Source organism: Fringilla coelebs (genome assembly GCF_963513975.1).
Source record: "Fringilla coelebs genome assembly, chromosome: 13".
In the NCBI taxonomy this organism is placed as follows: Eukaryota; Metazoa; Chordata; class Aves; order Passeriformes; family Fringillidae; genus Fringilla; species Fringilla coelebs.
Window position 1 is genome coordinate 16,202,908 of NC_140039.1, and position 12,403 is coordinate 16,215,310.

At 44.8% G+C, this 12,403-nt stretch overlaps 1 protein-coding gene across 20 annotated transcripts in view; it reads right to left on the reverse strand.

Moving 5' to 3' along the window:
• MAGI1 (membrane associated guanylate kinase, WW and PDZ domain containing 1) overlaps window positions 1-12,403 on the reverse strand; it is a 331,729-nt gene that overhangs the window by 23,997 nt on the left and 295,329 nt on the right. For 16 of the 20 annotated variants that reach the window (XM_084214795.1, XM_084214798.1, XM_084214790.1 and 13 more), the window contains 2 exons: window positions 7,057-7,273; window positions 1,328-1,405 (listed from right to left, as the gene is read on the reverse strand). In XM_084214795.1, coding sequence (XP_084070921.1) covers window positions 1,328-1,405; window positions 7,057-7,273 — 295 coding nt within the window. The remainder of the gene's footprint in view (window positions 1-1,327; window positions 1,406-7,056; window positions 7,274-12,403) is intronic. The other 4 variants (XM_084214791.1, XM_084214800.1, XM_084214782.1 and 1 more) reach the window with 1 other exon arrangement.

Consider the following 12,403-nt stretch of genomic DNA (forward strand, 5'->3'; position numbering starts at 1 on the left):
TACAGATAATATTTTTACATTTTAATTACCTGCAATTATAAGCCAAGCTTAACACCTGTGCCCTCGCTGAATTAGAGGCTGATTTTTGTCCAGACACAATTAGAGAGCACTCGGGTGATGAGCACGCCGGGTGCCTCATCTCCTCTGGCTGAAGGCAGCTCGCCACGCACAGACGTGCAGCACAACAGCATCCAGACAATGAAATAATTGCTGTTTGTCACTGCCTTCAGCAAGGGGAGCGTGACAAGCAGACAGTCAGGAGTGTCTCCCAGCCCTTCTCAGGCTGTTTTGGCAAAGGCTGGCCCCAAACAATTAATAGTGTGTGTTGGATCTGTCAGAGGTAAAGTGGCTGCTGCAGAGAGCTCCAGCGTGGGCTCGTGTCCTCAGCATCTCTCAGCACCTTCCCATTTGTCACCCCTCCAGTCCCACTGAGAGATGCCGTATGGCCCTGGTTTGGGTCCCAGCTACAGAATTAACACTGCTGGGGGGAACAGCAGGCCAGGCTGGACCAGCCACGTCAGAACAAAGCAACAAAAAACCACAAGTCTGCCCCCAAAGAATCCGGCTCTTTCACATTGCGCTCCTCCCACTGGAAGGATTTCAGCGAGGTGGAACACAGACAGAACAGATATACAGACAACACACCTTTTCACAGAGTGAGCACAAAGCTCCTTTTACCACTTTTTGCAGCAGTTCTGCAGGGCAGTGACTCACTGGCACAGCCCAGAACACCCATCCACCCCCGAGCTTCAGAGGTGAGACCCTCTGAGGAGGTTCCATACCGGAGAATTATTTTAGGTTGTCCCGTTATTCTGTTGCACTTCTAAGGAGCCACTTTCCTTACTTGATGGGAACATGGTGCTGCTGAAACTTTGTTGAAAATGAATGAAAAATGGCCTCTAGGAGTCATTCATTGCAACACTGCACCTTGACTGATCTCAAGCATGTCTGATTCTGACAAAACACGTACGCAGCCCACATGGGTAAAATTTAACAGCGGCAAAATTTAATCTGCTTGTCCCAAATTAAACCAGACCATTTGGAGAGCAGTGCAAAAGTGGTAAGAAGAGTTCTGTGAATGTCAGGACAGGTGGGTGATGAAGCCCCATTGATGAACCACGTGGGCAAACGCATGAAGGAAACAGGAACATGATACACCCACCCTCGACCACCTACACCATCCAGCCAGGACAGCAAAGCCAGGCTTTGCCCCTGGCATATGGCCTTGCCAGACTCCCTTAGTGATGATGAGCCCCCCACCACAGAGCAGCAATGACACCAGAACAAGACATCACAAGACACAGATAGGTTCTCAGCACAGTCTTACATTCTCCAAAACTCGTGGAATTGATTTCTCTCTCTCTCTCACCCTTGCTCAGTCCAGTTGCAGGTGAAGGTGACATAGCTGTAATATTAATTTTACAGTTTTGCAAAGCTTAATGTATCTGCTTTCTTGTTAGTTCATTTAATTAATTGTGACTTTATGGGTCATGTTAGGCTTGCATGCACAATTTATTAAGGTTACAGCTACTATGGATTATGACATACTAAGTTTCACATCTCTGTGCATGTGTAGATATAAAATACATACACATATGAATTTACACATTTATGCACATGCATGCAGGTACATTTGAAAAACCTTTCTTCTCCTTAGAGGAAAAATTTCTGTGAGAACACCTTAAACAACACCTTAAACCTTTCAACTTCATGACATGAGTTAGTTTTCCAAATAAAAATATCTTTGCCAAATATTAAAAGAAATTCTAAATATGTGGTGATGAACAATGAACCTGGTTCTAATTACAGATAATTTTAATCAAACTTTACTATGCAAACTTTAACATGCTATATAAAATAAAAATCTGCCTTGTGTGACATCAATTTCAACGTAAGACGGATGCAAGAATGATCAGTGTGAGTTTGCTTTAGTCACTGGCTCATTTGAGGCAGCAGCACTTTCAGTGACTCATAGCCTGGCAAAGCAAAGAAATGTTTAGGGCCCAGATTCAGCAAAGTATATGAGGACAAGTCTGAAACTAGGAGTGGACAGTCTCACTGAAGCTGATGGAGAGTTTCAGAGCTGAAAAGCCTTGCAATTTACCCACAGATCTCATAAAGCTCCATATTTGCAAGAAATCCATTTTCTAAACCATCCCACTGCAGAAGAATTCAGTTTTTTCCTGTCTTTTCCCTTTACCCAGCCCTTTGTGGTGGCATGGAAAGCTTTTGAAAGATGCCTTCAGCAGGAACTCTTGACAAGATGAACAAGCTCACGTGAGTACCACGGTCCCTTTTAGCAACGCATTCTCCCAGGGCATGGATACATCTGTGTGCCCAAGAGTATCACTGCAACTGTTAGTCTACTATTAATATAATAAAATGACATCACCCTACCAAAGGGCTTTTACTAAACACCATCTTTCAACTCAGTCTGATCAGAAGGTGGCTGCAATTTCAGGAGAGCATTCTTCTTTTCTATTTTAAGGGAAAATTATCTAATGTTTGTGTCATTGTGCAAATATTTTTAGTTCTATGTAACTGCTGTTGTGCCAACATGCTAGGGTCAAGACTTGTTTGTATTGTTTTAATTAGATTTGGGGAGAGAAAAATCCTCCTAAACAAATTGTGCGCCTGAAAATAAAATTCAAATATTAATGATAACTTCGAATATTTTAAAAGCTTTAAAAATTCTCTATCGTGTTCTGCTTTACTTTTAATTAAATGCTTAAGCCCTTCAAAGGGATTCATTAACACATCTGCAATTCAGATTAATTCATTTTGTCACTGCTGTTTTGACAGATGGCCATATGTAGGATACGGTATTTTGCAAAGCAATCAGGCCACATGAGAAAAATTTGACAACAGATTGTGTTAATCTTTAAGGAAGTTTAATAATACATTGAAAAGTAAAAAGCATATTATAAAAATATATTTCAATAAAACAGTGTGAGGTTTCTGAATTGTGGTTCTCTGCTAAGCCACTCAATTGCTGCTTCTCTCTCTGAGTGCTCTTCAAGTGTGTCATCCCTGGATCTTGGAACTGCTTCAGCTTTCAAACCTTAAGGGTTTGTCCTTCCCTCTGATTCATGTACACAACTCCCACGAGCAGCAATGAGTTACCCATAACGAGGAGCTCAGGCAGCTAAAGCTCAGCACCAGCAAAGAGTGCATTTGTTACCACCACCAAATGCTCTGTTTTCACATTCCCACAAAGCTGGCTATTCTCAAACATCTTAATCCAGCAAAGACTGGTCACTCTGGGCCAGACTGCAGCACAGCATCTGAGCTCAGCCTTAGCCTTAAAGCATGCCTTTGGGTCTGCAGCTTGGAAATAAGCTTTCTTGGACCCGAGCCCAAACACTCAGCACCTTGCAGGGCTGATCCCCTCACCCCAGGGAGCTCCACATGAAGGAACTTTAACCCACATTTGTGGAATAAAGTTGCAGCTCGAATCTGCTTCCCCTCAGCCAGTCCAGAGACACTGGTGGAGCCTTTCCTTAGCTTTGCATTATTAATTCTAGCTTAATTTTTGTTCTTTTTTTTTTTCTTCCCCTAAACAAGCAACACCTGTGGCTCTCCCCTGCAGAACTGGAGCACTTTCTGATATTAAGATGCTTGGGGTAAATCATAAAAACACATGCTTTTACACAATTATGGGTTAGCTGGTGCTTTTCAACCTAATTGTTCTCTGCCAATGACTTCAGTGAGACAAGTCACATGAGGCAAATACAGTCTTTTTGAATGAAATACTGATCCAAAGACAACTCAAGTAGAAGAGGAATGAATTTTAGAAATTCTGAAATATTAAAATGTTGCCTTTGCTTTCTGTGTCTACATTCTTATTATTAATGTAAGTAACAGTGGGATGCATTCCCAGAGAAAAAGGCAATAGGTACTCATTACAGATTCAGTACTTCTTAGAAATATCTTGGAGAAGAGGAATTCATATACTGAATAAAACCTCTTTACAATATTATTTTTAGATAAAAAAAAATCTGTCTGGGCTAGAGCTAATGAATTCATCTTCTTGTGTCAACTGCACTTGAAAAATTGCACTATGCTCTTTTTATGCTCAACAATTTCAAAAATGGGACAAAATAAAACACTTAAGATGATCTAAAGCTCTAAAATTTTCTCCTTTTAAAATTCATCATATACTTCAACACAAAGGCTCGTTCCTGTTTTTCAGTCCACTTGTTGAGGATTCAAAACCCTGAAGAACATCCTATAACCCTTTTTCAGGCTTTTTAAGGCCAGCAATTACCAGAGGGCAAGCCCTGGCCTGAGTGGCAGAAGAGCTGTGCTGGGGCTCCTCAAGTGGTGGAGCCTTCTAGAACCCCCCAAATTCCCTGGTGACTGGATGTGTCACCCACCCTCAGCCCTTGCACTAGGGTGACATCCTCCTGCTGTGCATAAGATTTTCACTCAGTTCTGCTCACACCTCCATCAGAAGGCTGCAGAGAGAGTCACACCCAGCACCCAAAGCTGTCATTGGAGATGACAGTCCCAAAGCCTGAGGGAATGAGTGAAGTAAAGGAGAAAGAGAAGACATGACTCTCCCCACCAGCCCAAGGTGGCACCGGAGTTAAACCCAACTGCAGCTGGGTAAAAGCATGAAGAAGAGCACAGGTGGAGCTGACAGACAGCAGAACTGGGGAATGGTTCCTCCCATCACACACTCTGATGCTCAGTGTCAGCAGAGCTCCCTACAGATAACCTGAGAGCCACGCTTGGGAAAAACTGGGAATGAGTCTCAAAGGGATGATTCAGGTCCCAAAGAAAGGCAAAGGGCTTCACCCCAAGCCCCCAGGGCAGCAGAGCCAGGTTTCAGCTGTGAACCACAGACTCTACTTATGAGACTGGTGATAAATAAGGGCTTGGTGAGGCAAGGAGGAGCTGACCACTGAGCTCAAAGTAAAACTACCAGTCATGCTTTGGGATCAGACCACAAAAGTAGAAAGAGCACATCCAACTCAATTTTTCACTTATCTTTCCTGCTTTTCTTCACATTTCATTACCCACAGCAAAGCCATGTCACTAGCTAAGAGTGCAGGTTAATCCCCAGGGAATGTGTTTCACTCCAGCTTAGGGCTGGAAATTCACAGGCTCTTGGACACCTCTAATGGTTTAAAAGGAGATATGACCATATCACATTTCCACCATTCTCCAAAAAAACCCCCTATGAAACCAAGAAATCTCAGAAAAACACCTTCCTGGAAGGGAACAGCAATGGGGTGAAAATGTCACAGAAAAGCACCAACGTTCAAACAGGTTTTATCTGGTAGAAGAGGCAAGAGACAAGGACTGAAGCAGGAGAAGAGGATCAGCCCCACTACAGAGATGCTGGACTATGGAAAGGTGAGCCAGGGAAGCTGAAGGGGTGTAGCAGATCCCAGTCTAGCAACAGGCCCAAGCAGTGAGGATTGTGGCACAGGGAAAGAAGGGGTGTGGGAAACCAGCAGGTCAAGAGACTGTGAAAAGGCCTCTGGAAGGGCTCTCATCCCAGCCAAGGACAAAACCTCTACAGGATAACTGCAGCCATCGAGGCAAGAGGGAGGATTTAGCACATGGTGTTGAAGGTGACACAGAAGAGTGACTGCCTGTGCACTTCAGGCTTTCTTCAGCTCAGTCTTGGGTCTTATCAGAAAAGACAGGCAGGAGTTAAGGCTGCTAAGCTGATACTAATGACTAATTAGTATGAGTTAAACAGTTAATTAGAAATTAGCTAAGAAGCTGCAGGGGGTCAGAGGCAATGGCAGCACAGTGGCAGCAGGAACCACGCGGGCTGGGCAGCAGCAAGGCCAGTGCCATGGGATGCTCGTCCACCCAGGCAGGACAAGGAGGAGCTCTGCCCACAGCTCTGCAGGGCTCAGCAGCTGCTGTCCCTCAGCTCTCACCCCTTTTTCCTATTTCAATGAGCTGCACAGACAAGTTCTGTCACTGCACCCTGCAGATCAGCGTGACCTGGCCCGAGAGCCCGCAGGGTCAGCACACCCAATCCCCAGGAAAGGATGGGAAAGGAGGCAGAGCACAAAAGCAGAGACACCTACAAACTGCATTGCTGAGACATTCAATCCAAAGAGATGCATCTTCAGCCAAGAAACTGTGACTCATGATTTAATTTTCCCAGGATATAAGACTTCAAAGTGATTCATTTCATCAGTAAAAAAAAGTCCTACCATTTTTCATTCTGAGGTAAAGGTTAATTTCTTACTGGTTTTACCAATTTCCAGTTAGACAATAAAATCAAACTGCAGGTGATACTCTCAGAGCACGAAGACTTTGAAACTCCCTTTTCTCCAACTAAAGTAACCACTGCCTTTCAAAATGAACCTAACACTAACTCTTTAAGAAGCTTTTACAGATTTGATCGTCTTCAGCAGTGCAATTAAAGCAAAACCAATGTGTTTATTTTGTTTCCTGAGAAGAAACTGATTGAAACCACATTTATAGTCTTGGAACAGAGTCAAAACCCTGCTGAATTATTAGCCAAGTGTGCAGATTATTAATTGACATAAAAGCCACTTAAAATATGCATTTAATATCTGTATTGTTAAAGTGTCCACTCTGGTCAAAGTAAAATTGCTCAGCTGGATTTTCTCCTCCCCAGACCGGGGCTGAAAAGCATCTGATATGAATTTCAGCAAACTATATACTTCCCCTCCTTACTGAAATTCCTAAACATATCAGATAATAAGTCTTAACCTCAAAAAAGAGGTTAGGATCTGGATAACAAACTTGAAAATTCCCCTCCTGTCCAATTTAAAAGCACAATAAAAACACAGGGGGAAAGACGGCCTTTAATTTTAGAGGGATTTTTCACATTAAGCTTTGGTCTAAGCGCCCTTTCCTAGAGATGATCTAAACCCAATCCTCACGAGACAGCAAACTGCAGCCCTACCAAGTGGATCCCACTGACAGACACCAAATCAACCAGCAGAATCCCTACACTTCCAGCAGAAACCAAAAAAGATTCATTTCTTCGCAAAGAAAATACCCAGGCAGCAGCTGCCGGAGCCGTAGCCTTAGCAACTACACCTGCTTCATACTCACGTCGGCTTTCATACATGCTCCTGGACTGGGCCCAGATTTTGAAGGGATCTGGCTTTTTCTGGCCAGCAGCGTCCGGCTGGTCGGCGGCCGGCGCCTCGGGGGCGGCGAAGTCGGGCAGCACCTGGGTGCTGTGCGCGGGGGACGCCGTGTGCCCGCTGCGGTGGCTCGAGACGCTCTGCTGGGAACTGTTTTGGCTGTCTTTCCTTTCAAGTGGTTGCTGTAAGGAAGAGAGAGAGTGGAAAGGGAGAGAACAGACGGTTATTGGTCGCTGAGTGGGTGTTTTCCCATCAATTTTTCTCCCTTCTTTGATCAGGCTTTTCTGCATGCACATAAGTAAATATATTAAGTCACAGTTTTGCTGCTACCCAGTTAATGCTGGGTACAGCTGAATTCCCCGGTGACAGATTCTGACAGGCAGACTGACAAAAAGAGATATACAAAACAAAGTAATTCATCATTAAAGAAAAAAAGCATTTTTCCATCTCACACATGAGACAGATCTAAATCTCATTATAGGTTACTAGTTTCAGCGCACTTATTTTTTCCTGAATTAAGGCAGAAAACTCAACCTTCTATTCAGATAACGTTTGAATCTATCTTGAGCCTGAAAGAAAATGGAAGAACTACCAGATTTCACTGTGAAAACTCAGACTGTCCCTCTGAAACAGATTCAAGCACAGCCCTTACTATGCAAGATCACTTTTTCTCTCCATGTAACAAGTCTGGGACATCTGAGTACCCCTTTAATGGCTCTGCTCCCCAGAGCATCCAAGGGACTTCTACAGACCTATACAAATGTGAAAATGTCTATTTGAAGTTTGATGTGTTTCAATTAAATATATTTAAAATGCGTCCATCAAACTCAGGGCTTACTCCAAAGTAGTCTGTCAAGAGTTCTGACTGCTTACTATTTAGCTAGGCAAGGTATACAGTTCTTAACTCAAATTCACAACTGTGTGCTCAAATGAAGCACAAGTCACATTTGCATTGCCAGGATTTGTACTAGTCAATATGCAGCAAAATCCTCAACAAGAGCTCCCCAGACTGTGCAACAAATGCTTTTTAATGCTCTTTTGAGATGAACCTTGGATTGCCACCAAGGCTGAGTGCAATCTCCCACCTGCTCTGGACCAGGGAAGTGTGCTCCCAGGGCTGCTGGAAAAACAGCATCTCACAGGTTGTTTATCCAACATCCACTGTTTCCCAGCTAAAAGGGGTCAGCTACAAACACCAATAAACCTCAGGCAGGAATTAAAGCCTCCTGCTGACAGAGGGTATCTGAAAACACGGCAACAGAAATCTGTGCTTTCAGGTACTTGTCTCTAGGAAGCCAGGCTGGGGTAGGGAGAGAAGCCAGCAGCAGACACAGACTGGATCAGCATGGGGAGCTCACTGGCCACAGGTCTGGGCACCCCTTGGCTCACTTGAACACGAGACCCCAGGCAGCCAACGCTCCATCACAGAACAGCTGAATTAACTACAGAGGAGAAAGTAACCATACAAAGTGCCCTCTTTAAAAGTCTTAAAAACCCCCAAACCCCAGGTAAATTTATTGTGAGGTTATATATTCTTCAGGATTACACTGAGAAAAAATCCAAGCTTCAACAGCCCAAATAATGTTGACCTTTCAGCCCTGCATTCGAGTTGTTGATCTACCACCAGCATCTTTTTAAAGGGTATCTCGACTGACTAGAATGTGAAATTGCCTTTGTCCTTTAAAGCAATTTTGAACAAAGCTTACCTGCTGTGATTACTCATCTGCAGACTTTCAAATACAAATATCTAAACCAATTTCCAACATTTTTAGCTTTTTAAGTGGTAAATGAAGCTAATTCACATGCAGCCCTTCAACTTTTAATGAAGCCATTTTAAAGCAGCTATGCTGGGGATAATCAACTTAAAAAAAATACATCTCTCAGTCCAGCCATCTGGATTGGTTTGTTTGGCCAAACCACTAAAATAACTACAAGAATCCTATGAAACTTCAGGCCAATCTCACTGGAAATAGCTGGTTACAGAATGTGGAGGACAGGGACTAAAATGTGAAGCTTTATTCAGCCCTTAGGGAAATAATGAGAACTCTCTGAAAGCTGATTTAAAAAGAAACAAAGTTTGAACTTCAAAAAAGGGCTCTCACTTTGTGATAGAAAAGGTTTACATTTTGAACAAACTGTGAATTCTGATTTGTATTTGGATTGCAAATGGAAGTGACAGCACATCTCAAGCAAAATTACCTCTAATTAAACTAGAGTAGCAATTGCAAAAATAGGTATTTTTCAAGAAACAGGTGATAACCAACCTCTTTGATGGGACTGGTGGTTTTCCAAAAAATAACTCCAAAAAGCCTGAAACATCTCTGTTTAGGAGGGGAGACCAGAGCAAGGGCAACAAAACCATGGTAATAAGGAATAAATGTAATTCAGTTAATTAAAGACAACATTTATTGACTTTCATATCACCAGAGGGGGCCAAAAAGGTTTGGAACCAAACTTCTTTGCACATGCTGCAGCAGCTTTAGCACACCACAGCCATGAGGAATTGCAGGGGTCTGACCATCCTGGTTCCTGCCACGGGCACTGCTCAGATGAGGTTTGTGTCTTGGTAAACAAAAAGCTGAGCTTTCCCAAGAGGGATGAGCTGACCAAATGAAAAGATGGCTTGTCCATCTCCTGCCTTGTGCCCAGCTTCAGGTGCAATCCTCCTGGGTCTGAATCTTGCTTGCACAGTTCACACACAGGTCCTGTCTGCTCAGGAAAGCAGCAGAGGAGCTCAGGGTCTGGCTGGTGACAGAGCAGGAGGTTCTGAGCTCACCCTGAGTGGCTGATCAGGGTTTTCATATCAGCTGAGCTGTACTGACTTCTGCCAGGAGCTACGAAAAGCTTGGGCCACTGAACTACCTGAGCACCCCCGATTATTGAGAGATCTTCTCCAGAGCTGCTGATAAGCATCAGTGGCTCACCAGAAGGACCTTTACAAAAGTGGCTAGAAATCAAGGCTATGTGAGTACCTCAAGTCCGTTCAGGCTGACTGCACACTTAAATACAGTAATGGGATAAAATACTGATTCTGTTTTACAGCCATCACAAAATAAATACGTGGGAAGCTGGAGCTTCTCATGCCCTACCCAAGCCCCTGGGCTCTGAATGAAGATGGTTGAACATAGTCCTGTGCAGACTCGCTGTGAAACCAATTTCTATTCCAAAATCAGGACACTGACAGAGCTCCTGGTGCTGCTTATCCACCCAAAAAAAGTGGCCAATCTCTTGTCTGGGACTAGCTGTGCATAGGAATTGCATTTTTGGTCACAAGTCAGCTATGCTGACAATGCACTTATTTAAATCCAAAAGAAAAACATCAGATTTTTGGAAGAGCTTAGCATTTTATCTCCCCTGCAGTGATCCCATCTTCTGATGATCTAGCTGCAGATTTTGTGCTGTAGAGCTTTTTGGAGAAGCTGGTCCTGGCAGTGACAGCAAACTGAGCTGGAAGTGGGAATCTTTGCCCCCTTGTGGAGTATTTTGATGCAAGCAACAAGGAAAAAAAAAAAAAAAGGACAAAAAAAAAAAAGTTTGTGCTCATCCATGTTATACCAGGATAATTGCAGGGGAAAATGCTATACTAGAGAATTTTCACGCTTAAAATGTATATCTGTTGATGTTCAATACAAAATATTATCCATTTTCATGCAAAAAATAATCAATAGGAAATTAAAAGAAAAAAGGAGCAGCACAGAGAGCTGCTGGGAGCTTGTCCTTGGTGAGGGAAAAGGGAATAAAGAACTTGGACGTGTCCAGTCCCATGTATGGCTAGAAAGGGTTTTTTTACTAAATTTGCTCTTTCACCAAGGTTGAAAAACTCTCCTTAAAATCTGAGAAAAGCAAAGTCTGCCAGAAGATACATACAGACTGAAAAATACAGCCCAGCAAAATTGAGCTGAAGGCAAGAAAACTTCCCAGGCTGTGTCACAGCCCCAGGACCAACAAACCTCTCCACAGCTTTAACACCTCACCACAGCCAGGAGGTACAAACAGCTTGAAGTTGGCCTTTGGGGAATGCAGGACTGGGGGCTGAGAACAGAAAATAGGATTTGTTTAAGGAATACCAGCCCCTGGCAGTAAATGGGGAAGGTGTCTGGGCTTGGGTAAAGGATATCAGGGAATGAGAGAGGGTTCATCTCCTGAGCAAAGCAGAAGATGGACACCTGAGTCGTGACTTCCCTGATGCAGCAGAAGAAACAAAAATCAAGCACGAGCTGAGATCAAAGCCAGCTGCTCCCAGCTTGATGTGTGCTGTCCTCTAACTGCAGCTTGTTTATTGTACAAGGAGCGCTGGAAAAGGGAAATGTTGAGCAAAGGACATGGGGGCAACGGGCAGCACGTCCCCCCAAGCCCCACAGCTCTGCTGGGCTGGAGACAGCCCCTGGCACACGGCTCTGATGGCAGCTCCTGTGTTCACCCCATCACTGCCAGTGCAGCAGCAAACTGGGAGTCCCTGGGACTGAGGGCATCCCCAGGAAACACATGGGCACAGTTCAGAGATGGGATCCCAGACAGGGACCGTGCCAGCCGGTCAGGACTGGCTCCTGCCTGTCTTGAGTGGGAATCCTCACGGCCAGGAAGGTCAGGCTGGACATGGCGCTCCCTGCAGTGGAGCAGCAGCCCTTCAGCAAGCCAAGGATGACAGTGTTAGACAGCACCTCTTCCCTGCCTCTGACTGCTGCCTTGGCCACACGAGCTCCGGGGCTGGTGAAAATCCACCCTGGAGATGTCCCGAGGCGCTTTGCCCCAGGTTTCCACGCTCAGTCCCTGCATGCCAGCGATGCCTGGGGTGGAAGGAGCGGCTGCAGCGGCTGTGCCCCGCTGGCTCTGCCCTCTGAGGAGCGGCTGCTCGCGATGCTGCAGGAGTACAACATCACTGCTAATTGCGCTGGTGATGACCCCCAGTGCAGCCAGGGGAACAGGAGGCTCTGCTTTTTGGGAATCCTGTGCTTTAGAGGCAACAGCACCACCTAGGACCCTAGGAAAAAATCACTGAAGGAACCCTGAAAAGGCTTGGGAGAGGCACGCGAAGGAATGCCAGCTTTCCCCAGGCTGACAGGCTGCTCAGAGCAAACAGAAGAGAGAAATCTGTTGTTGCACAGCTACACCTGTTTGTAAGCAGCCTCTTTGTTCACCAAGGCTGGATTATCCTGCCATGGATTTACATGCTGCTCAGATTTTCACTGTGCATAGCTGTCAGCCAGAGAGGTGCCTGACACAGCAGGATCCCGCTGTGTGTGTGGCAAAGTGGGAGCATCCACGCTTGGGGAAGACCGCGGCTGATGGATTAGGGCTGCTTTAATGACAGA